At 43.1% G+C, this 26,445-nt stretch overlaps 3 protein-coding genes across 8 annotated transcripts in view; 1 reads left to right on the top strand and 2 right to left on the bottom strand.

Moving 5' to 3' along the window:
- Positions 1–1,293: 1,293 nt before the first annotated feature.
- Positions 1,294–9,872, bottom strand: lrrc73 (leucine rich repeat containing 73). 4 transcript variants are annotated; one of them, XM_079695865.1, is made up of 8 exons: positions 9,855–9,872; positions 8,494–8,742; positions 7,063–7,344; positions 6,675–6,835; positions 5,863–5,985; positions 5,617–5,717; positions 2,118–2,379; positions 1,294–1,711 (listed from the first exon to the last, which is right to left on the bottom strand). In XM_079695865.1, exons 3-8 carry the CDS (start codon positions 7,332–7,334, stop codon positions 1,641–1,643), a joined length of 990 nt encoding a protein of 329 aa, XP_079551991.1. In that variant the 5' UTR covers positions 7,335–7,344; positions 8,494–8,742; positions 9,855–9,872; the 3' UTR covers positions 1,294–1,640. The 4 variants fall into 4 exon arrangements, with proteins under 4 accessions (XP_079551991.1, XP_079551992.1, XP_079551990.1 ...); XM_079695866.1 differs by lacking the exon at positions 9,855–9,872 and having other exon boundaries at positions 2,268–2,379; positions 8,494–8,795; XM_079695864.1 differs by lacking the exon at positions 9,855–9,872 and having other exon boundaries at positions 8,494–8,794.
- mea1 (male-enhanced antigen 1) lies at positions 9,681–24,413 on the top strand. 3 transcript variants are annotated; one of them, XM_079695869.1, is made up of 4 exons: positions 9,681–9,790; positions 13,769–14,110; positions 16,719–16,824; positions 22,428–24,413. In XM_079695869.1, the coding sequence occupies exons 2-4, from the start codon at positions 13,778–13,780 to the stop codon at positions 22,589–22,591; spliced, it is 603 nt and encodes a 200-aa protein (XP_079551995.1). In that variant the 5' UTR covers positions 9,681–9,790; positions 13,769–13,777; the 3' UTR covers positions 22,592–24,413. The 3 variants fall into 3 exon arrangements, with proteins under 3 accessions (XP_079551995.1, XP_079551994.1, XP_079551996.1); XM_079695868.1 differs by having other exon boundaries at positions 9,689–9,818; XM_079695870.1 differs by having other exon boundaries at positions 9,709–9,814.
- ppp2r5d (protein phosphatase 2, regulatory subunit B', delta) overlaps positions 24,319–26,445 on the bottom strand; it is a 23,023-nt gene continuing 20,896 nt past the window's right edge. Inside the window, exon 17 of the mRNA XM_079695863.1 lies at positions 24,319–26,318. Within this exon, the coding sequence (XP_079551989.1) occupies positions 26,181–26,318 (138 nt within the window). The 3' untranslated portion in view covers positions 24,319–26,180. The remainder of the gene's footprint in view (positions 26,319–26,445) is intronic.

Raw genomic sequence — 26,445 nt, 5'->3', positions numbered from 1 at the left:
ACACACACACACACACACACACACACTTGGATGATGATTGATTGTTCTGAGTTTATGGCTGATGTGTTCGGATCCGGCTATTATTGAAGTGTCTCTGCTAGGTGCACTATTTGTTGTTGAAATCATTTGATTGATGTTCTGATTGAAGGTCAACAGTTTAATGGCAGTATTGATCCTGTGTGGTTACTTAACAAAAGGAAGGGAGATGTTACAGGGTGGTTTAGGCTAGGTTGCAGCTCCACCCTGTGGACGTATTGTGTTATATATATATCTGCCTCACGTGACTCTACCTCAGTTGTATGATTACCTGCTTAATGTGAATACACGGCGTTGAGACACAGCCTGACTTGCCTTGTTTATTAATGCATCTACAAACAGCCCCCTTCTGGTCCAAGCACTTGCCTGTCGGCACAAGGCAGGCAGGCAGTCTGTATACACACACACATTCAATACATACAGTATGGTGGCTTGAACTAGTGGGAGAAATGGCACTGTTTGTCTGTAGCCAATGCCTTGAACCTCGGCAAAAGAGGCATTAGAAGCTTTAGAAAGTCAAGGTAAACTTGCGGTTAACTTGCGGTCTGCAATGCTTGTCACGCTCGCGAACACAAGTAAATATATATGCACGTTCATTCTCACAGCGCCTCAGACACAAGAAAATATAATTTAATTTACATCAGAATCAGATTTTTTTTTTTATAATGGGACACGGAGTACGGTCCGGATCTGGACCTCGGTCCGGAGTTTGAGAAGCCCTGTCCTAAAGCATCATCAGGCTGCAGCCGTTGGGTATTTTATTTTGTGAAGCACTAAATGGTTTTAGAAACATCTGGACTCTTTGTTTGTAGATATCTACTAAACTAAAGCAGACACAGAGAGTAGGTCTGTTACACTGAGTGATATATATTATACACACTGCTCTGCTTTCTGCACGGACCTCTCAGCTGTTCTCACTGGAAACATGGCGTCGTGATGAAAGCAGTTAATAAAATAATATCCAGGGGATGCATGCAGAGCTGTGATTGGCTGAGATCAGTCCGGCCGTGCGTCACGCCTCTTTGAAGCATCTCTGTTCCCGGAAATGCATCCACGAAGGAGCCGTGGAGGACCCAGCAGTGTCTCCTTGGTTAAACATTAGCTCCTTCAGAGAGCCTCCTCTCTCCTCTCTCCTTTCTCCTCTCTCCTCGGTTAGAGCTCCTCCAGAGAGCCTCCTCTCTCCTCTCTCCTTTCTCCTCTCTCCTCGGTTAGAGCTCCTCCAGAGAGCCTCCTCGATGCTCGATCCTCGGTCCTCGAAGTGCATTTAGAGAAATTAGATGTCCTTCAACATGGCGCGCTGAAATTCATTTCCGGGTCACTCGGGAGGACCGAGGAGTCGAGGAGTCGAGGAGGGGAAATTAGAGTATTGAGAAACCTCTTAAGTCTCGAGGATAGGAGTCGAGGAGGGGAATTAGTGAAATGAGAAAGGGCCAGTAAGTCACTTGTGTGTCAGGTGAACAGGTGCTACATCAAACCATGCAGAGCATGTGATTGGCTGCCAGCCGTCAGGTGCTCCGACTAGCCGCAGAGTGGAGAAACAAACAGGAACATCCAAACAAATCATAATAAAGTGAAACAGGAAGTGTGTGTGAGGGCGGGAGGAGTCACATCTCAGTCTCAGCCAATAAGCTCTCACCTACACCTGAAGTCAGAAAGACCATCTGGGGGCTGGAGTCTGTGGGTCAGAGAACAGGGTCAGTCTCACACACCTGTCACATCACATCACTTCCTCTACACACCTGTCATTACATCACTTCCTGTTCACTATGAACCCCCGGAGGAATAACGGTGGTGTAGCTTACCCGATAGCGAAGCTAACATTAGCTGTTAGCTTCGTTATCGGGTAAGCTACAGTAGTGTTTAAGCCCTGTGAGGTAAAATGCGCAGGTGTGTCTCTGGAGAGAGGCTAACGCTAGCCGGTCATCTCTGCTAGTTCTTTACCTGGGGGGTCAGGTAGCCTACAGTCTGAAGATTAGCTCAATGCTAATGGCTAATCACTAAGCAAAAGGGAAGAGCTATTTATGCATCAAAGGATCTGATTGGTCCAACATATTAAAGGTAAACACTGGGTCAGCCCTTACTGCTGTGGGGGAGCCAGGCGGGGGGCTGGTACTTGTCTCTGATTGGTTGGTACTTGTCTCTGATTGGCTGGTACTTGTCTCTGATTGGCCGCAGGGTGCTGTTAGGGGCGGGGCCTGGCTGAGGGGGTGGGGCCTCCTCTTCCTCCTCACCCTCTGACAGCAGGTCGCTGATCTGCTGCTGCAGCTCCGCACTGATGCTGTTCTCAGACAGAACCAGAACCCTCAGGCTGGTGGGATAGTTCTGCACCATGTCCAGGAACACCTGCAGCACACAAACAGAACCAGAATCAGAACCAAAACCAGAATCAGAACCAGAACCAGAACCAGAACCAGAACCCTCAGGCTGGTGGGATAGTTCTGCACCATGTCCAGGAACACCTGCAGCACACAAACAGAACCAGAATCAGAACCAAAACCAGAACCAGAACCCTCAGGCTGGTGGGATAGTTCTGCACCATGTCCAGGAACACCTGCAGCACACAAACAGAACCAGAATCAGAACCAAAACCAGAATCAGAATCAGAATCAGAACCAGAACCAGAACCCTCAGGCTGGTGGGATAGTTCTGCACCATGTCCAGGAACACCTGCAGCACACAAAACTTTCTTCACCCAGAAGGTCCAGGGTTTAGGTACATAATAATAATAATATAATCAAAAGAAGAAAGAGGTTTGGATCCGGGATAGAGGGACGTCTCCCCCTGCTGGAGGAACAGGAGAAGACAATGATATAAATACAATAACAACAATAACAACAACAACAACAACAACAACAACACCAACAATACTAACATCAATCAGAGTATATTTATAAAGCCCAATATCACACATCTTACTTTTGTCTCAGTGGAATTTACAGTTTGTACAAAATAAGAATACGACCGCCTCTGTACTTTAGACCCTCACATCGGACAAGAAACCCCCCAGTTAATGAGAGAAGCCCCCAGTTAATGAGAGACCCCCAGTTAATGAGAGAAGCCCCCAGTTAATGAGAGACCCCCAGTTAATGAGAGAAGCCCCCAGTTAATGAGAGAGACCCCCAGTTAATGAAAGAGACCCCCAGTTAATGAGAGAAGCCCCCAGTTAATGAGAGAAGCCCCCAGTTAATGAAAGAGACCCCCAGTTAATGAGAGAAGCCCCCAGTTAATGAGAGAAGCCCCCAGTTAATGAGAGAGACCCAGTTAATGAGAGAGACCCAGTTAATGAGAGAGACCCCCAGTTAATGAGAGAGACCCAGTTAATGAGAGAGACCCAGTTAATGAGAGAGACCCCCCAGTTAATGAGAGAGACCCCCCAGTTAATGAGAGAGACCCCCAGTTAATGAGAGAGACCACCAGTTAATGAGAGAGACCCCCAGTTAATGAGAGAAACCCCCCAGTTAATGAGAGAGACCCCCCAGTTAATGAGAGAGACCCCCAGTTAATGAGAGAGACCACCAGTTAATGAGAGAGACCCCCAGTTAATGAGAAACCCCCAGTTAATGAAAGAGACCCCCAGTTAATGAGAGAGACCCCCAGTTAATGAGAGAGACCCAGTTAATGAGAGAGACCCAGTTAATGAGAGAGACCCCCAGTTAATGAGAGAAACCCCCAGTTAATGAGAGAAACCCCCAGTTAATGAGAGAGACCCAGTTAATGAGAGAGACCCAGTTAATGAGAGAGACCCCCAGTTAATGAGAAACCCCCAGTTAATGAAAGAGACCCCCAGTTAATGAGAGAAGCCCCCAGTTAATGAGAAACCCCCAGTTAATGAAAGAGACCCCCAGTTAATGAAAGAGACCCCCAGTTAATGAGAGAGACCCCCAGTTAATGAAAGAGACCCCCAGTTAATGAAAGAGACCCCCAGTTAATGAAAGAGACCCCCAGTTAATGAAAGAGACCCCCAGTTAATGAAAGAGACCCCCAGTTAATGAGAAACCCCCAGTTAATGAGAAACCCCCAGTTAATGAAAGAGACCCCCAGTTAATGAGAGAAGCCCCCAGTTAATGAGAGAAGCCCCCAGTTAATGAGAGAGACCCCCAGTTAATGAGAGAGACCCCCAATTAATGAGAGAGACCCCCAGTTAATGAGAGACACCCAGTTAATGAGAGAGACCCAGTTAATGAGAGAGACCCCCAGTTAATGAAAGAGACCCCCAGTTAATGAGAAACCCCCAGTTAATGAGAAACCCCCAGTTAATGAGAGAGACCCCCAGTTAATGAGAGAGACCCCCAGTTAATGAGAGAGACCCCCAGTTAACGGGAGACCCAGTTAATGAGAGAGACCCCCAGTTAATGAGAGAGACCCCCAGTTAATGAGAGAAACCCAGTTAATGAGAGAGACCACCAGTTAATGAGAGAGACCCCCAGTTAATGAGAGAGACCCCCAGTTAATGAGAGAAACCCAGTTAATGAGAGAGACCACCAGTTAATGAGAGAGACCCCCAGTTAATGAGAGAGACCCCCAGTTAATGAGAGAAACCCAGTTAATGAGAGAAACCCCCAGTTAATGAGAGAGACCCCCAGTTAATGAGAGAGACCCCCAGTTAATGAGAGAGACCCCCAGTTAACGGGAGACCCAGTTAATGAGAGAGACCCCCAGTTAATGAGAGAGACCCAGTTAATGAGAGAGACCACCAGTTAATGAGAGAGACCCCCAGTTAATGAGAGAAACCCCCAGTTAATGAGAGAGACCCCCAGTTAATGAGAGACCCCCAGTTAATGAGAGACCACCAGTTAATGAGAGAGACCCCCAGTTAATGAGAGAGACCCCCAGTTAATGGGGGAAACTCCAGTTAATGAGAGAGACCCCCAGTTAATGAGAGAGACCCCCAGTTAATGAGAGAACCCCAGTTAATGAGAGAGACCCCCAGTTAATGAGAGAGACCCCCAGTTAATGAGAGACCCCCAGTTAATGAGAGAGACCCCCAGTTAATGAGAGAACCCCAGTTAATGAGAGAGACCCCCAGTTAATGAGAGAGACCCCCAGTTAATGGGGGAAACTCCAGTTAATGAGAGAGACCCCCAGTTAATGAGAGAGACCCCCAGTTAATGGGGGAAACTCCAGTTAATGAGAGAGACCCCCAGTTAATGAGAGAAACCACCAGTTAATGAGAGAGACCCCCAGTTAATGAGAGAGACCCCCAGTTAATGAGAGAGACCCCCAGTTAATGAGAGAGACCCCCAGTTAATGAGAGAAACCCCCAGTTAAAGAGAGAGACCCCCAGTTAATGAGAGAAACCCCCAGTTAATGAGAGAAACCCCCAGTTAAAGAGAGAGACCCCCAGTTAATGAGAGAAACCCCCAGTTAATGAGAGAAACCCCCAGTTAAAGAGAGAGACCCCCAGTTAATGAGAGAGACCCCCAGTTAATGAGAGAGACCCCCAGTTAATGAGAGAAACCCCCAGTTAAAGAGAGAGACCCCCAGTTAATGGGGGAAACCCCCAGTTAAAGAGAGAGACCCCCAGTTAAAGAGAGAGACCCTCTCAGGACAGACAGTAATAGAGGTTGTGTGTAAACCAACCTGTGCTGATTGGTTGCTCAGTCCGGTCCCCTCCAGGTCCAGAACCTCCAGAGTTCTGCTCGAGGCCACAGAGACCGCCAGCATCCCAGCAATGTGATCCCCTGAGAACCAGAACCAGAACCAGAGCCAGTGTGTTAGTGTGTGTGTGTGTGTGTGTGTGTGTGTGTGTGTGTGTGTGTGTGTGTGTGTGTGTGTGTGTGTGTGTGTGTGTGTGTGTGTGTGTGTGTGTGTGTTGTTGTTGTGTACCCAGAGGGTTGTAGTCCAGGTTCAGCACTCGGAGCTGAGAGCTGTGAGAGACGGCGACGGAGAGACGAGCCCAGCCTCTGGAGCTGATTCCTGGGTTTGCAGAGAGAGTGAGCTCCCTGAGACCTACACACACACACACACACACACACACACACACACACACACACACACACACACACACACACACACACACACACACACACACACACACACACACACAGTTAAGAGTAAAGTTAAGGGTAAAGGTAAGGGGTTCTGACCCGATTTGTTCCCATGAGGAGGCAGCAGACCACAGATCAGTTAAGGGTAAAGTTAAGGGTGAAGTTAAGGGTGAAGTTAAGGGTGAAGTTAAGGGTGAAGTAAAGGAGTTCTGACCCGACTTGTTTCCATTAGGAGGCAGCAGGCCACAGATCAGTTAAGGGTAAAGTTAAGGGTGAAGTTAAGGGTTCTGTTAAGGGGTTCTGACCCGACTTGTTTCCATTAGGAGGCAGCAGACCACAGATCAGTTAAGGGTAAAGTTAAGGGTGAAGTTAATAGTTCTGACCCGACTTGTTTCCATGAGGAGGCAGCAGGCCACAGATCAGTCTCAGAGCTTTGCCTCCCAGCAGGCAGTCTCCCAGGAGAAGGTTAAGGGTAAAGTTAAGGGTTCTGTTAAGGGTTCTGTTAAGGGGTTCTGACCTGACTTGTTTCCAAAAGGAGGCAGCAGACCACAGATCAGTCTCAGAGCTTTGCCTCCCAGCAGGCATTCTCCCATGGGAAGGTTAAGGGTAAAGTTAAGGGTAAAGTTAAGGGTTCTGTTAAGGGGTTCTGACCTGACTTGTTCCCATCAGGAGGCAGCAGACCACAGATCAGTCTTAAGGCTTCGTCTCCCAGCAGGCAGTCTCCCAGGTCCAGGCTCAGCAGCGCCGGGTGGGACGACAGAGCCGGGTTCAGGGTCACCAGGCCGGCGTCCAATAGGGGGCTGCCGTGGAGACTGAGGGGCGGGGCCAGAGGATTATTGACCAATCAGACTATGTTTACGTATTTATAATATATAGTACGTGTGTGTGATTTTGTTTTGTGTTAAACAGTATTTTCATTGTTACTCTACCTACTTTTCTATAAAGTGAAGATTAGTTTACCTTGTGTTGATACATGCTCTAATAAACAAAGTTTAAACAAACCAAAAAGACGTCCCCCCCCCCCCCCCTCTGTACTCACAACAGCGCCTGCAGTGATTGGTTGTTGCTCAGAGCCTGGGCCAGCTGATTGGTCCGGCTCAGGCTGGAGACCACGCCCAGGTTCAGGTTGAGCTGAGCGAGAGAGCGAGACGAAGCCACGCAGAAACACACCTGCTGGAAGGCTGCGTCTGAGAGCTGGCATCCTCTGACTGAGAGGAGGCGCACCACGTCCTCCTGGAGGCTCTGGCAGATGTCCTGCACCTCCTCACCTGAGAGGAGCTCACCTGTGATCTGGATGGAGGCCGGGAGCATCCTGGGGACTCTTTAAAAGGAGAGGGATACACAGGAGAGGACTCTTTAAACTAGAGACACTACATACTGATATACACCTGAACATCAGCAGGAGAGGACTCTTTAAAGTAGAGACACTACATACTGATATACACCTGAACATCAGCAGGAGAGCACTCTTTAAAGTAGAGACACTACATACTGATATACACCTGAACATCAGCAGGAGAGGACTCTTTAAAGTAGAGACACTACTGACTGATATACACCTGAACATCAGCAGGAGAGGACTCTTTAAAGTAGAGACACTACATACTGATATACACCTGAACATCAGCAGGAGAGGACTCTTTAAAGTAGAGACACTACATACTGATATACACCTGAACATCAGCAGGAGAGGACTCTTTAAAGTAGAGACACTACATACTGATATACACCTGAACATCAGCAGGAGAGGACTCTTTAAAGTAGAGACACTACATACTGATATACACCTGAACATCAGCAGGAGAGGACTCTTTAAAGTAGAGACACTACATACTGATATACACCTGAACATCAGCAAGAGAGGACTCTTTAAAGTAGAGACTCTACATACTGATATACACCTGAACATCAGCAGGAGAGGACTCTTTAAAGTAGAGACACTACATACTGATATACACCTGAACATCAGCAGGAGAGGACTCTTTAAAGTAGAGACACTACATACTGATATACACCTGAACATCAGCAGGAGAGGACTCTTTAAAGTAGAGACACTACATACTGATATACACCTGAACATCAGCAAGAGAGGACTCTTTAAAGTAGAGACTCTACATACTGATATACACCTGAACATCATCAGGCGAGGACTCTTTAAAGTAGCTATACGCTGAAAGGTGTTCCCTAAAACTCCATCTCCCAGGAGGCTTTGCTCCATGTGGATTCCTGTATCATGTTCAGGAGTTGTGTTACAGGTGTAACAAAAATAATATGTTAACATCATGTTTTATCATAAGATGAAGTATAAGATATATATATATTAATAATATCTGTTATCAACAGGAACTCCTGATGGTGAATAAAGACAGAAGTGCTGATCAGCTGATTGGCTGAAATAAGATAAATGAACTTGCTTATTAATGACGGATCAGCTGCTGGGCCCTGATTGGCTGAAAAAATATCAATTCACCTGGTTATTAGTGATCGATCAGCTCACGCGACTCTCACAAGCTGATGTCATCGTGCCGGTTCTGATCATTGGACATCACGGGAGGGGGGACCGGGAGGAGGACCGGGAGGAGGACCCGGGGGGTGGGGGGGGGGGGGTCTGTTCCCCGCAGAGAGGGCCGGGGACGGTGCGCTGAGGCGGGCAGAGGATGGCAGAGGCTCGGCGGTGAGTCGGTCTGAGTCCCGGTGAGTTCCTGCAGGTGAACCGTTACTATGAGACACAGAGAGGGAGAGAGGAGGGAGGATCACTCCGACCGGGTTACCGGGACTGGGGAGAGACTCATAATAATAATAATAATAATAATAATAATAATAATAATAATAATAATAATAATAATAATAATAATAATAATAATAATAATAATTAAAACAATAATGATCATAAGAAATAATAATATGAAAAAGGAAGAGAGTAAAAATAATGTTATAGTAGTCAATAATAATAGTTTGCTATTTTTGTATAAATATAAAATATTATAATTAAAATGTTTTATTTTATGTTTTATTCACCTTTAAGTTAATTATTGAGTATTTGATCTCATCGATGTTCCTCTTATCAGAGGGTGGGTGTCTCATCGATGATCCTCTTATCAGAGGGTGGGTGTCTCATCGATGATCCTCTTATCAGAGGGTGGGTGTCTCATCGATGATCCTCTTATCAGGGTCTCTCGAGAGCATGCATACAATAAAACTAGTTTAATTCAGATTTATTTTTACGATGCAACAATAAAATTAAATCCTGATTGGAGTGACACCTCTTCTCCTCTCTGTTTGTAGACGATCTTTACGGTGGTGACGTCACGGCTCGCTGAGCACTTTATCTCCTCAGACTGTGACGTCATCACGTACAGAGAAACAACATCCATCTAATTATGATGATTATTGATCAAAATAACAGCTTAAATCATTATTATTATTATTATTATTATTATTATTATTATTATTGTGTTTTAATCAATTATTGTATTATAAATTAATGCTTTATTTTATTTCTTTAATTAAATCCCATGTATTCTTGTTATTTTGTTTATATTAATCATTTGGCACACTCTTCATATTTATAACATTTTATAAGATTCACAAAAAATCTGCCTCTTGTCGATGTTGATTTGTTTGTTTATTCAACCCTGTTGTTTGTAAACCGTGTGTAAATAAAGATAAGAGAAAAAACTGTGGATGCGGCTCCGTGACGTACCCGGAAGTGTCCAGTTCATTAGGCTAGCAGCTAGCAGCTAACACCTGGATCTCCGGACAGACAGGTGAGCCGACAGACCGACAGAAAGGCAGGTGAGAAGCTTTTCACCGGGGGGGGGGGGGGGTTACCTGCTTCCGGTCAGAAACCACAAGGAGGAGAGACAGAGACTTTAATCAGCCGTTAGGTCCGTTAGCTCCGTTAGCTTCGTTAGCTTCGTTAGCTTCTCCAGCTGCTGAAAACAGAATCAGCTGTTAAACGAGCTTCTGTGTGTTTTACAGCACACACATCGAGAGAGGAATGACATCATTATCTCTACTAACTACGATCACAACCGGTCACATTTAGAGACAAAGCGACCACAATATATTTCATTATAATGTGTTGGCACATCTGCTGATACTTCATTATCTCTTCTAACTATGACTATAAACTAACCTGCTGATACTTCATTATCTCTACTAACTATAAACTAACCTGCTGATACTTCATTATCTCTACTAACTATAAACTAACCTGTAGATACTTCATTATCTCTACTAACTATAAACTAACCTGTAGATACTTCATTATCTCTACTAACTATAAACTAACCTGCTGATACTTCATTATCTCTGCTAACTATGAACTAACCTGTAGATACTTCATTATCTCTACTAACTATAAACTAACCTGTAGATACTTCATTATCTCTACTAACTATAAACTAACCTGCTGATACTTCATTATCTCTACTAACTATAAACTAACCTGCTGATACTTCATTATCTCTACTAACTATAAACTAACCTGCTGATACTTCATTATCTCTACTAACTATAAACTAACCTGCTGATACTTCATTATCTCTACTAACTATAAACTAACCTGCTGATACTTCATTATCTCTACTAACTATAAACTAACCTGTAGATACTTCATTATCTCTACTAACTATAAACTAACCTGCTGATACTTCATTATCTCTACTAACTATAAACTAACCTGTAGATACTTCATTATCTCTACTAACTATAAACTAACCTGTAGATACTTCATTATCTCTACTAACTATAAACTAACCTGTAGATACTTCATTATCTCTACTAACTATAAACTAACCTGCTGATACTTCATTATCTCTACTAACTATAAACTAACCTGTAGATACTTAAATTAAAGGTTGTTTAGCAGACTTTGAAATGACTCAAATATATAAAATACAATATTAAAATTCAATATTTATAAAATCACCTTACATTAAAAGAAGCTTACAAAATGTGTTCAAAATATATCTGGATTAAAATTAAGGAATTAAAGAATATTACATTAAACGACATGATTACAAGACAGTGAAGTGTCCTCTGGATGAAGTGTCCTCTCGATGAATGAAGTGTCCTCTCGATGAATGAAGTGTCCTCTGGATGAATGAAGTGTCCTCTGGATGAATGAAGTGTCCTCTGGATGAATGACGTGTCCTCTCGATGAATGACGTGTCCTCTCGATGAATGACGTGTCCTCTGGATGAATGACGTGTCCTCTCGATGAATGACGTGTCCTCTGGATGAATGAAGTGTCCTCTCGATGAATGAAGTGTGCTCTGGATGAATGAAGTGTCCTCTGGATGAATGAAGTGTCCTCTGGATGAAGTGTCCTCTGGATGAATGAAGTGTGCTATCGATGAATGAAGTGTGCTCTCGATGGATGAAGTGTCCTCTCGATGGATGAAGTGTCCTCTCGATGGATGAAGTGTCCTTTCGACGGATGAAGTGTCCTCTCGATGAATGAAGTGTCCTCTCGATGGATGAAGTGTCCTCTCGATGGATGAAGTGTCCTCTCGATGGATGAAGTGTCCTCTCGATGGATGAAGTGTCCTCTCGAAGGATGAAGTGTCCTCTTGATGGATGAAGTGTCCTCTTGATGGATGAAGATGTCCTCTTGATGAATGAAGATGTCCTCTTGATGAAGTGTCCTCTCGATGAATGACGTGTCCTCTCGATGAATGACGTGTCCTCTCGATGAATGACGTGTCCTCTCGATGAATGAAGATGTCCTCTTGATGACGTGTCCTCTCGATGAATGATATGTCTTCTCGATGAATGACGTGTCCTCTCGATGAATGACGTGTCCTCTTGATGAAGTGTCCTCTCGATGAATGAAGTGTCCTCTCGATGAATGACGTGTCCTCTCGATGAATGAAGTGTCCTCTTGATGAAGTGTCTTCTTGATGAATGAAGTGTGCTCTCGATGAATGACGTGTCCTCTCGATGAATGAAGTGTCCTCTCAATGAATCAAGATGTCCTCTTGATGAAGTGTCTTCTGGATGAAGTGTCCTCTTGATAAATGAAGTGTGCTCTCGATGAATGACGTGTCCTCTCGATGAATGAAGATGTCCTCTTGATGAAGTGTCTTCTGGATGAAGTGTCCTCTTGATAAATGAAGTGTCCTCTTGATGGATGAAGTGTCCTCTTGATGGATGAAGTGTCCTCTCGATGGATGAAGTGTCCTCTCGATGAATGAAGTGTCCTCTCGATGAATGAAGTGTCCTCTCGATGAATGAAGTGTCCTCTTGATGAAGTGTCCTCTTGATGAATGAAGATGTCCTCTCGATGAATGAAGTGTCCTCTCGATGAATGACGTGTCCTCTCGATGAATGACGTGTCCTCTCGATGAATGACGTGTCCTCTCGATGAATGAAGATGTCCTCTCGATGGATGAAGTGTCCTCTCGATGAATGACGTGTCCTCTCGATGAATGACGTGTCCTCTCTATGAATGACGTGTCCTCTCGATGAATGAAGTGTCCTCTCGATGAATGAAGTGTCCTCTCGATGAATGAAGTGTCCTCTCGATGAATGAAGATGTCCTCTTGATGAAGTGTCCTCTCGATGAATGACGTGTCCTCTCGATGAATGACGTGTCCTCTCGATGAATGACGTGTCCTCTCGATGAATGACGTGTCCTCTCGATGAATGAAGTGTCCTCTCGATGAATGAAGTGTCCTCTTGATGAATGAAGTGTGCTCTCGATGAATGACGTGTGCTCTCGATGAATGACGTGTCCTCTCGATGAATGAAGTGTGCTCTCGATGAATGACGTGTCCTCTCGATGAATGAAGTGTGCTCTCGATGAATGACGTGTCCTCTCGATGAATGAAGTGTGCTCTCGATGAATGACGTGTCCTCTCGATGAATGACGTGTCCTCTTGATGAATGAAGTGTGCTCTCGATGAATGAAGTGTGCTCTCGATGAATGACGTGTCCTCTCGATGAATGAAGTGTGCTCTCGATGAATGACGTGTCCTCTCGATGAATGAAGTGTGCTCTCGATGAATGACGTGTCCTCTCGATGAATGACGTGTCCTCTCGATGAATGAAGTGTCCTCTCGATGAATGAAGTGTGCTCTCGATGAATGACGTGTCCTCTCGATGAATGAAGTGTGCTCTCGATGAATGAAGTGTGCTCTCGATGAATGACGTGTCCTCTCGATGAATGAAGTGTGCTCTCGATGAATGACGTGTCCTCTCGATGAATGAAGTGTGCTCTCGATGAATGACGTGTCCTCTCGATGAATGACGTGTTCTCTCGATGAATGAAGTGTGCTCTCGATGAATGACGTGTCCTCTCGATGAATGAAGTGTCCTCTCGATGAATGAAGTGTGCTCTCGATGAATGACGTGTCCTCTCGATGAATGAAGTGTGCTCTCGATGAATGACGTGTCCTCTCGATGAATGAAGTGTGCTCTCGATGAATGACGTGTCCTCTCGATGAATGACGTGTCCTCTCGATGAATGAAGTGTGCTCTCGATGAATGACGTGTCCTCTCGATGAATGAAGTGTCCTCTCGATGAATGAAGTGTGCTCTCGATGAATGACGTGTCCTCTTGATGAATGAAGTGTGCTCTCGATGAATGAAGTGTGCTCTCGATGAATGAAGTGTCCTCTCGATGAATGAAGTGTGCTCTCGATGAATGAAGTGTCCTCTCGATGAATGAAGTGTGCTCTCGATGAATGAAGTGTCCTCTTGATGAAGTGTCCTCTCAATGAACTCTTTATATTCCTCAGGCTCTGTGGATGGAAGTGTGGAGCTCTGCGATGGGACCGGAGAGAGTGTTGCCGAACTCTGAAGACGACCTGGGGGGAGACGAGAGACCTGGAGCCCTGCTGCCTGTGTGGGGCGGGGGGGAGGGGGAGGGAGGGGGGGAGATAGAGGGGGGGGACGACGAGGAGGAAGAGGAGGAGGAAGAGGAGAACAACAATGATGGAGGAGGGTATTATTACCAGCCTCTGAACCAGGAGCCTGAGGGACACTCTCTCCCCCCCGAGCAGCCGGGGGAGGATGGGGAGGAGGAGGGAGACGCACCCCCATTAACTGAGCAGCTGCAGCAGGTGCAGCACAGGATACAGGTGAGGCCTGAACACACCTTTACCTGAACAACTAAACACCTGAACACATCACCTGAACACATCACCTGAACACACCACCTGAACACACCACCTGAACACATCACCTGAACACACCACCTGAACACACCACCTGAACACATCTGAACACATCACCTGAACACACCACCTGAACACACCACCTGAACACATCTGAACACATCACCTGAACACACCACCTGAACACACCACCTGAACACACCACCTGAACACACCACCTGAACAACTGAACACACCATCTGAACACACCATCTGAACACACCACCTGAACACACCACCTGAACACACCACCTGAACACACCACCTGAACAACTGAACACACCATCTGAACACACCATCTGAACACACCACCTGAACACACCACCTGAACACATCGCCTGAACAACTGAACACACCACATGAACACACCACCTGAACACACCACCTGAACACACCACCTGAACACACCACCTGAACACACCACCTGAACACATCTGAACACATCACCTGAACACACCACCTGAACACACCACCTGAACACATCTGAACACACCACCTGAACACACCACCTGAACACACCACCTGAACACACCACCTGAACACACCACCTGAACAACTGAACACACCATCTGAACACACCATCTGAACACATCACCTGAACACACCACCTGAACACACCACCTGAACACACCACCTGAACACACCACCTGAACAACTGAACACACCATCTGAACACACCATCTGAACACACCACCTGAACACACCACCTGAACACATCGCCTGAACAACTGAACACATCACATGAACACACCACCTGAACACACCACCTGAACACACCACCTGAACACACCACCTGAACACACCACCTGAACACACCACCCGAACACATCACCTGAACACACCACCTGAACACACCACCTGAACACACCACCTGAACACACCACCTGAACACACCACCCGAACACATCACCTGAACACACCACCCGAACACACCACCCGAACACACCACCTGAACACATCACCTGAACACACCACCTGAACACATCGCCTGAACAACTGAACACATCACCTGAACACAAAACCTAAACATATCACCTGAACACACCACCCGAACACACCACCTGAACAACTGAACACACCACCCGAACACACCACCTGAACACAAAACCTAAACACATCACCCGAACGCATCACCCGAACACAAAACCCGAACACACCACCCGAACACACCACCCGAACACACCACCCGAACACACCACCCGAACACACCATCACACCACCTGAACAAATCACCTGAACACATCACCTGAACACACCTACTGAAGACACCACCTAAACACACCACCTGAACACACCATCTGAACACATCACCTGAACACATCACCTGAACACACCACCTGAACACACCACCTGATTACATCACCTGAACACACCACCTGATTACATCACCTGAACACACCATCTGAACACATCACCTAAACACACCATCTGAACACACCACATGAACACACCACCTGAACACACCATCTGAACACATCACCTGAACACACCACCTGATTACATCACCTGAACACACCACCTGAACACACCATCTGAACACACCATCTGAACACACCATCTGAACACATCACCTGAACACTTGAACACACCACCTAAACACACCACCTGAACACATCACCTGAACACACCACCTGAACACATCACCTGAACACCTGAACACACCGCCTGAATACATCACCTGAACACACCACCTGAACACACCGCCTGAATACATCACCTGAACACACCATCTGAACACATCACCTGAACACACCACCTGAACACATCACTTGAACACACCACCTGAACACACCACCTGGACACACCACCTGAACACATCACTTGAACACACCACCTAAACACACCACCTGAACACACCACCTGAACACACCGCCTAAACACACCGCATGAACACACTGACTGAACACACCGCCTGAACACACCGCCTGAACACACCGCCTGAACACACCACCTGAACACATCACCTGAACACACCATCTGAACACACCATCACACCATCTGAACACACCACATGAACACATCACCTGAACACACCACCTGAACACATCACCTGAACACATCACCTGAACACACCACCTGAACACACCACCTGAACACACCATCTGAACACACCATCTGAACACACCATCACACACCACATGAACACACCACCTGAACACACCACCTGAACACATCACCTGAACACATCACCTGAACACACCACCTGAACACACCACCTGAACACACCATCTAAACACACCACCTGAACACATCACCTGAACACACCACCTGAACACATCACCTGAACACACCACCTGAACACACCACCTGAACACATCACCTGAACACACCACCTGAACACATCACCTGAACACACCACCACACCACCTGAACACACCATCACACCACCTGAACACACCACCTGAACACACCACCTGAACACACCACCTGAACACATCACCTGAACACACCACCTGAACACCTTTACCTGCTGGCTTCCTGAGTAACACTCCTTGAACCTGTAATGACCTCAGGTTACTCTCCTCTCCTGCAGGACATGGGTCTCCACCTCCCTGAAGCCCCTCCCTCAGAGAGTGAGGATGAAGAGGAGAAGGGGGCGTCGGCCCTGAGGAGCCGAGCCTCCATCCCCATGGACGAAGGTCAGACCCGCAGAACTGTAGTTTACACATCAATACACATATATACACATATATACACATCTATACACATATATATACATCTATACACATATATACACATATATATATATACACATCATTACACATATATACACATATATACACATCTATACACATATATATATATATATATATATATATATATATATATATCAATACACATCATTACACATATATATATATATATATATATATATATATATATATACACATCAATACACATATATACAATATATATACACATCTATACACATATATACAATATATATACACATCTATACACATATATACAATATATATACATATCATTACACATCTATACACATCATTAAACATCAAAACACTGTGATCAGGTACTTGTATTTCAGTTTAAAAAGTCATGGTAAAGTTTGTCGAGAAAATCCAAAAAGTCTTACAAAACAGTATGTCGTAATAAGTAATAATATAATGTTGTTATAGTATGTTTAAAGTGTTGTTGTTGTTGTTGTATGTTTACAGTGTTGTTCTAGGATGTTTAAAGTGTTGTTATAGTATGTAGGGCTGCACGATTTTGGGAAAAAATCTAATTGCGATTCAATTTGCGATATTTGTTTTTAAGCGACCCAACGGAAGTTTATTGTAAAATGCGGCCATATCTCCGGCTAGGAAGGTCGCACCAACGAGCTCCCGTCTCCAGCGCCCCGCAGCCCGAGCTACGGTGGTGGTTTCACCAAACCATCTAAAGCTCCATTGGAAGCCATTTGGAAAAGTATTTCAAAAATACTTGGCAGGTGATTGGATCAATCTGTCTATCACCTTCTATCATGAGCCACTTCACAATGGCTGGTACATGTGGAGCACAGCACTTCTGATTGGTTAACAATGGCTGGTACATGTGGAGCACAGCACTTCTGATTGGTTAACAATGGCTGGTACATGTGGAGCACAGCACTTCTGATTGGTTAACAATGGCTGGTACATGTGGAGCACAGCACTTCTGATTGGTTAACAATGGCTGGTACATGTGGAGCACAGCACTTCTGATTGGTTAACAATGGCTGGTACATGTGGAGCACAGCACTTCTGATTGGTTAACAATGGCTGGTACATGTGGAGCACAGCACTTCTGATTGGTTAACAATGGCTGGTACATGTGGAGCACAGCACTTCTGATTGGTTAACAATGGCTGGTACATGTGGAGCACAGCACTTCTGATTGGTTAACAATGGCTGGTACATGTGGAGCACAGCACTTCTGATTGGTTAACAATGGCTGGTACATGTGGAGCACAGCACTTCTGATTGGTTAACAATGGCTGGTACATGTGGAGCACAGCACTTCTGATTGGTGTGGATGACTGACTCACAAGAAGAACAAAACAAAAAAATGTAAAAAAAATATCGCAGGCTTTGAGATTTGATAATCCCATCATTTCAAATCATTTTGATTTCAAATCGATTAATCGTTCAGCCCTAATAGTATGTTTACAGTGTTGTTATAGTATGTTGTTGTTTACAGTGTTGTTATAGTATGTTGTTGTTTACAGTGTTGTTATAGTATGTTGTTGTTTACAGTGTTGTCATGTTTAAAGTGTTATGTTTACAGTGTTTTTATGTCTACAGTGTTATGTTTACAGTGTTATAGTATGTTGTTGTTGTTTACAGTGTTGATATGTTTACAGTGTTATAGTATGTTGTTGTTGTTTACAGTGTTATAGTATGTTTACAGTGTTGTTATAGTATGTTGTTGTTGTTTACAGTGTTGATATGTTTACAGTGTTATAGTATGTTGTTGTTGTTTACAGTGTTATAGTATGTTTACAGTGTTGTTATAGTATGTTGTTGTTGTTTACAGTGTTGATATGTTTACAGTGTTATAGTATGTTGTTGTTGTTTACAGTGTTATAGTATGTTTACAGTGTTGTTATAGTATGTTGTTGTTTACAGTGTTGATATGTTTACAGTGTTATAGTATGTTGTTGTTGTTTACAGTGTTATAGTATGTTTACAGTGTTGTTATAGTATGTTGTTGTTGTTTACAGTGTTGATATGTTTACAGTGTTATAGTATGTTGTTGTTGTTTACAGTGTTATAGTATGTTTACAGTGTTGTTATAGTATGTTGTTGTTGTTTACAGTGTTGATATGTTTACAGTGTTATAGTATGTTGTTGTTTACAGTGTTATAGTATGTTTACAGTGTTGTTATAGTATGTTGTTGTTGTTTACAGTGTTGATATGTTTACAGTGTTATAGTATGTTTACAGTGTTGTTATAGTATGTTGTTGTTTACAGTGTTATGTTTACAGTGTTGTCATAGTATGTTGTTGTTTACAGTGTTGTCATGTTTAAAGTGTTATGTTTACAGTGTTGTTATAGTATGTTGTTGTTTACAGTGTTGTCCTGTTTACAGTGTTATGTTTACAGTGTTGTCATAGTATGTTGTTTACAGTGTTGTCATGTTTAAAGTGTTATGTTTACAGTGTTGTTATAGTATGTTGTTGTTTACAGTGTTATGTATACAGTGTTATAGTATGTTTACAGTGTTGTTATAGTATGTTGTTGTTTACAGTGTTGTTATGTATACAGTGTTATAGTATGTTTACAGTGTTGTTATAGTATGTTGTTGTTTAAAGTGTTATAGTATGTTGTTGTTGTTGTCTACAGTGTTATGTTTACAGTGTTGTCATAGTATGTTGTTGTTTACAGTGTTGTCATGTTTAAAGTGTTATGTTTAGTGTTGTTATAGTATGTTGTTGTTGTAGTATGTTGTTGTTGTTTACAGTGTTGTTATAGTATGTTGTTGTTGTTTACAGTGTTATGTTTACCGTGTTGTTATAGTATGTTGTTGTTGTTTACAGTGTTGTCATAGTATGTTGTTGTTTACAGTGTTGTCATGTTTAAAGTGTTATGTTTAGTGTTGTTATAGTATGTTGTTGTTGTAGTATGTTGTGGTTGTTTACAGTGTTGTTATAGTATGTTGTTGTTGTTTACAGTGTTATGTTTACAGTGTTATAGTATGTTGTTGTTGTTTACAGTGTTGTTATAGTATGTTGTTGTTTACAGTGTTGTCATGTTTAAAGTGTTATGTTTAGTGTTGTTATAGTATGTTGTTGTTGTTGTAGTATGTTGTTGTTGTTTACAGTGTTGTTATAGTATGTTGTTGTTGTTTACAGTGTTATGTTTACAGTGTTGTTGTAGTATGTTGTTGTTGTTTACGGTGTTGTTATAGTATGTTGTTGTTTACAGTGTTATGTTTACAGTGTTGTTATAGTATGTTGTTGTTGTTTACAGTGTTGTCATGTTTAAAGTGTTATGTTTAGTGTTGTTATAGTATGTTGTTGTTGTAGTATGTTGTTGTTGTTTACAGTGTTGTTATAGTATGTTGTTGTTGTTTACAGTGTTATGTTTACAGTGTTATAGTATGTTGTTGTTGTTTACAGTGTTGTTATAGTATGTTGTTGTTTACAGTGTTGTCATGTTTAAAGTGTTATGTTTAGTGTTGTTATAGTATGTTGTTGTTGTTGTAGTATGTTGTTGTTGTTTACAGTGTTGTTATAGTATGTTGTTGTTGTTTACAGTGTTATGTTTACAGTGTTGTTGTAGTATGTTGTTGTTGTTTACGGTGTTGTTATAGTATGTTGTTGTTTACAGTGTTATGTTTACAGTGTTGTTATAGTATGTTGTTGTTGTTTACAGTGTTGTCATGTTTACAGTGTTATAGTATGTTTACAGTGTTGTTATAGTATGTTGTTGTTGTTGTTGTTTACAGTGTTGTCATAGTATGTTGTTGTTTACAGTGTTGTCATGTTTAAAGTGTTATGTTTACAGTGTTGTTATAGTATGTTGTTGTTGTTTACAGTGTTGTTATAGTATGGTGTTGTTGTTTACAGTGTTATAGTATGTTTACAGTGTTGTTATAGTAGGTTGTTGTTGTTTACAGTGTTATAGTATGTTGTTTAAAGTGTTGTCATGTTTAAAGTGTTATGTTTACAGTGTTGTTATAGTATGTTGTTGTTGTTTACAGTGTTGTCATGTTTACAGTGTTGTTATAGTATGTTGTTGTTTACAGTGTTGTTATGTATACAGTGTTATAGTATGTTTACAGTGTTGTTATAGTATGTTGTTGTTTACAGTGTTGTTATAGTATGTTGTTGTTGTTTACAGTGTTATAGTATGTTTACAGTGTTGTTATAGTATGTTGTTGTTTACAGTGTTATAGTATGTTGTTTAAAGTGTTGTCATGTTTAAAGTGTTATGTTTACAGTGTTGTTATAGTATGTTGTTGTTTACAGTGTTATGTTTACAGTGTTGTTATAGTATGTTGTTGTTGTTTACAGTGTTGTCATGTTTACAGTGTTGTTATAGTATGTTGTTGTTGTTTACAGTGTTGTTATAGTATGTTGTTGTTTACAGTGTTATGTCTACAGTGTTATAGTATGTTTACGGTGTTGTTATAGTATGTTGTTGTTTAAAGTGTTATAGTATGTTGTTGTTGTTGTTGTTGTCTACAGTGTTATGTTTACAGTGTTGTCATAGTATGTTGTTGTTTACAGTGTTGTCATGTTTAAAGTGTTATGTTTAGTGTTGTTATAGTATGTTGTTATTGTAGTATGTTGTTGTTGTTTACAGTGTTGTTATAGTATGTTGTTGTTGTTTACAGTGTTATGTTTACAGTGTTATAGTATGTTGTTGTTGTTTACAGTGTTGTTATAGTATGTTGTTGTTTACAGTGTTATGTCTACAGTGTTATAGTATGTTTACGGTGTTGTTATAGTATGTTGTTGTTTACAGTGTTGTTATAGTATGTTGTTGTTGTTTACAGTGTTGTCATGTTTACAGTGTTATAGTATGTTTACAGTGTTGTTATAGTATGTTGTTGTTGTTGTTTACAGTGTTGTCATAGTATGTTGTTTACAGTGTTGTCATGTTTAAAGTGTTATGTTTACAGTGTTGTTATAGTATGTTGTTGTTGTTTACAGTGTTGTTATGTTTACAGTGTTATAGTATGTTTACAGTGTTGTTATAGTATGTTGTTTACATTGTTGGCATAGTATGTTGTTGTTTACAGTGTTGTCATGTTTAAAGTGTTATGTTTACAGTGTTGTTATAGTATGGTGTTGTTGTTTACAGTGTTATAGTATGTTTACAGTGTTGTTATAGTATGTTGTTGTTGTTTACAGTGTTATAGTATGTTTACAGTGTTGTTATAGTATGTTGTTGTTTACAGTGTTGTTATGTATACAGTGTTATAGTATGTTTACAGTGCTGTTATAGTATGTTGTTGTTTACAGTGTTATGTTTACAGTGTTGTTATAGTATGTTGTTGTTTACAGTGTTGTTATGTTTACAGTGTTATAGTATGTTGTTGTTGTTTACAGTGTTGTCATAGTATGTTGTTGTTTACAGTGTTGTCATGTTTAAAGTGTTATGTTTACAGTGTTGTTATAGTATGTTGTTGTTGTTTACAGTGTTGTTATAGTATGTTGTTGTTGTTTACAGTGTTGTTATAGTATGTTGTTGTTTACAGTGTTATGTTTACAGTGTTGTTATAGTATGTTGATGGTTGTTCCCCGTGTCTCTTCAGACCACGTGGAGCTGGTGAAGCGTACCATGGCCGCCGTGGCTCTGCCGGCTCTCGTGGTTCCTCCGTGGGCCAAAGAGATCTCGGAGGACCAGTGGAAGGACATGGTGGAGAACACTCTGCAGAGCCATCAGAGAAACACCCTGACGCAGCTCAGTGGGCCCTGAATGCACCGCAGCGGGCCCTGAACGCACCACCACCACAGAAACAACCTTTACTGACCCTGAACGCACCACCACTTCTGACCCTGAACGCACCACCAGGACGTCCACCTCTTCTGACCCTGAACGCACCACCAGGACGTCCACCTCTTCTGACCCTGAACGCACCACCAGGACGTCCACCTCTTCTGACCCTGAACGCACCACGACTACTTCAGGGACCCTGGCCGAGGGTCGGGGAATAACAGCACGAGGATGGAAGCTGAATGTTTTAGATTTTTAACTTTAAGGCCAAGTCATGCGTATGTATTTGTCCATCTGAGTAAAGCAGACTGGTTCAGGGACGCAGAGCAGAGACGTGTCTTTCATCAGAAACATGGAGCTTCTCCTTTCTTTATGCTTTTAATCTGCATTTTGTACAAACTCTGAAACTTAAAGACGCTCAAACCTTTGTTCATCTTTCCTGCAGAATAGAGAGTTTAAGTTAAGCTGTCATTTTAAAGATTAAAATAATCATTTATTAAATTTAAAGTTTCTAACCTGATGGGTCATTCAGGGTCAAACACAGTGTGGGAACTTTGAGTCTCTTGTTTTACGCTCTGTAACCTGAACGTTCATCATCATTTCTTATTTGCATGTTTTCTTTAACTTACGGGGCCCGACGGGTCTCTCCATCGGGAAGAGCTTCAGGAAGGAGTCGGGTATAAAACCCAGATGTTCCTCATGTAGAGAACATGCAGCATGTAGAGAACATGCAGCATGTTCTCTACATGCTGGAGGTTCTCTATATGCTGCATGTTCTCTACGTGCTGCATGTTCTCTACATGCAGCACGTAGAGAACATCCAGGAGCGGGTGCTAGTGGAGCCTCGAAGATGGGGGTGCTGCAGCCCCCTCAGCATTTCCTGGTTGCTAACAAACGCCATTGTAGAACATAATCACTGATGTTCCGCTGTAACGGTGGTGGACTCATCAGAACAGAGTGGGCTCACAGGGAGAGGGGGGGGGGGCTCCAGCAAGGCGTGTAGGACAGAGAGTGAATACACACACTATACAGCAGAGGTGCTGTGAGAAACCAATGTGAGTTTGGAACATTGAACAATGTAAATCTATTCTAGTAGACCTCAACAATGCATCATGACCAGTAGAAATGGCCATGAGTCACGGGACCTTTCAAATATTTAAATAAAACTGAATTTAAATAAACGCTAAAATAATCCGTCCTTCACAAACACTTTGAGGAGAGACGTTTTTTAATCAAACTGTTTTCATGTCTCCATGCTCTGATTGGTTAGCTGGCCGGCTCTGTTGTGATTGGCTCACCTCTTAGAGATGTCCCGCCCCTTAGCCTATCACGTGCAATGTGTTGGAGCGCTAGTGTTCCAGAGTGATGTCACTATGTTCCTGAAGTAAACAAAGTCCAAAAAGGAAGATATTTAAGAAGACTTCACATTCCAACTTTTCTTGAAGCTTCTTATTGTAATGATTGTACATTAATAGTGTGTGTGTGTGTCTGTATATGTGTGTGTGTGTATGTCTGTGACTGTGTGTCTGTGTGTGTGACTGTCTGTGTGTGTGTCTGTGTGTGTGTGTGTGTGTCTGTGTGTGTGTCTGTCTGTGTCTGTGTCTGTGTGAGAGAGAGCGAGAGAGTGTGTGTGTGTGTCTGTGTGAGAGAGAGAGCGAGAGAGAGAGAGAGCGAGAGAGAGAGTGTGTGTGTGAACACAGAAACTGTGAAACATGTATCTCTTTTTATTCTTCTGTACACCAACATCTGTTCAAACCAGCCTCCCATTCTGTGTCATGTTTCATTAAAGCTCTCCTGAACTCTGTCTGTCTCGCCGCCGGGCGCCATGTCTTCAACCTGACGGAATATATTCATTAAACCTGAAGTTTAGCCAGTTTTAAATCTTAGATCTTAAAAAGTGTCATTGCGTTTCGGAGGATCTAAGAGGAAGTGAAACACAAAGAGAAACACTGAAGCTGAGACGATCTTCATCACGTTTCTAAAACATCGTCAGGCTCAAAGGAAGTCGTTAGATTTCGTTCTGAAGCTGAAATCAAGAAATTAGGAAGTTTTGGTTTTTAGAGAAACTGTCCGGTGGCGAGAGAAGTGGGCGGGGCTAACAAACACCTGGAACGATTGACAGCCAATCACACAACGGCGTGCAGCGACTGATCGGAAACCAGCCGACAGTAGGGGGGCGTGGCGATGAGAACGGAACGATTTAAAAAGGATCACATGACGCTCCTGTGAACAGCAAAGGATCATGGGAGTCCTCAGTTCATTCATTCATTATAATTAATGAGATTTAGAGTTTCATTTGTGAACTGATATTAAAAAGTCAAATATTAAAACATGATCGTCAGCACAGACGCTCCCCGCTCTTATTTTGGCGGGCACAGACTCCCTGCTCTTATTTTGGCGGGCACAGACGCTCCCCGCTCTTATTTTGGCGGGCACAGACTCCCTGCTCTTATTTTGGCAGGCACAGACTCCCTGCTCTTATTTTGGCAGGCACAGACTCCCTGCTCTTATTTTGGCGGGCACAGACTCCCTGCTCTTATTTTGGCGGGCACAGACTCCCTGCTCTTATTTTGGCGGGCACAGACTCCCTGCTCTTATTTTGGCAGGCACAGACTCCCTGCTCTTATTTTGGCGGGCACAGACTCCCTGCTCTTATTTTGGCGGGCACAGACTCCCTGCTCTTATTTTGGCAGGCACAGACTCCCTGCTCTTATTTTGGCGGGCAGACTCCCTGCTCTTATTTTGGCGGGGTAACCCTCTGCTAGATTACGTCTCTAATATATTAAGATGTGTAAAAATCAGGGTCTAAATACTGATGAGGAGGAGAAGTGTGTATTTAACCACACTCAGCAGAACCCCTGAACACGTCATGGAGGGGGGGTGTTCGAGTTTGACCTTTGATCTGAGAAGGCTCTGCTGGCCTCTCATTGGTCTAAAGTCGCCGAGCCTCTCATTGGTCTAAAGTCGCAGACGATAAATAAAGAAACGTCAGAATAAAAGTTTAAAAACAAACGTCTACATTCACCGGCTCCGTGCTGACGTGTGATTGGTCGGTCAGGTGGAGGGGGCGGGGCTCCTGGCTGACTTGTGATTGTTCGGTCAGGTGGAGGGGAAGGGGCTCCGTGCTGACGTGTGATTGGTTGGTCAGGTGGAGGGGGCGGGGCTCCGTGCTGCATTCAGGTGCTGTTTCCACTGCGGGAACAATGGATCTTCACTTGCAAACAAAATCTGTTTACGTCCAAAAATGAATAAATAAGTAAATATTGATTTCAGAAATACGTGTTGACTTTCTGAACCAAACAACATGTGATCCCACAGATTTCAGATTAATGTCAGAAAGATCTGTTTTTAAGTCTCGTGTGCGTCTCGTTTTATAAAAATGTAAACAATGTGTTCGAGGAGCGTAGGAGAGATGAGTTCCCGCAGTGGAGAGGAGCTGGCGGTGCGTTCAGGGAGCAGAGGAGAAACGTCTAAACAACAGGGGTCAGAGGTCAGCTTCCTGTCTGACCCCGGGGCCAGTCCTCAGATTCCTCCAATGGGAGAGAGTCCTGCTCAGGAGGCCCCGCCCCGGTCAGAGAGCCTCCTGATTGGCTGTCAGGTATTCCTCCGCCCTCTTGTGAGCCTCCAGAGCTTTGATGGTGTAAACGTCCTGCGGCAACTCCGACTTCCTGCGTGTCAACACCTTCTCCGTCTTCAGGTCCTTCATGCCCTAAAGATCATATATACACATTAATATAACATCAACACCTTCTCTGTCTTCAGGCCCTAAAGATATCACATATATATATATATATATACATATATATATACATATATATATACATATATATATATAC

The sequence above is a fragment of the Notothenia rossii genome (assembly GCF_949606895.1).
Source record: "Notothenia rossii genome assembly, contig: scaffold_103, whole genome shotgun sequence".
Taxonomy (NCBI): domain Eukaryota; kingdom Metazoa; phylum Chordata; class Actinopteri; order Perciformes; family Nototheniidae; genus Notothenia; species Notothenia rossii.
Note: the sequence above shows the minus strand (reverse complement) of the source record. Positions and strands in the feature narration are given on the sequence as shown.

Coding starts and splice junctions, on each gene's coding strand:
- lrrc73 (XM_079695865.1), bottom strand. CDS start 7,334: ATGCTCCCGGCCTCCATCCAGATCACAGGTGAGCTCCTCTCAGGTGAG. Junction 6,836..7,062: donor CAATCACTGCAGGCGCTGTT/GTGAGTACAGAG, acceptor CCCGCCCCTCAG/TCTCCACGGCAGCCCCCTAT. Junction 2,380..5,616: donor TGAGCAACCAATCAGCACAG/GTTGGTTTACAC, acceptor TGTGTGCTGCAG/GTGTTCCTGGACATGGTGCA.
- mea1 (XM_079695869.1), top strand. CDS start 13,778: ATGGAAGTGTGGAGCTCTGCGATGGGACCGGAGAGAGTGTTGCCGAAC. Junction 14,111..16,718: donor AGGTGCAGCACAGGATACAG/GTGAGGCCTGAA, acceptor CCTCTCCTGCAG/GACATGGGTCTCCACCTCCC. Junction 16,825..22,427: donor CTCCATCCCCATGGACGAAG/GTCAGACCCGCA, acceptor GTGTCTCTTCAG/ACCACGTGGAGCTGGTGAAG.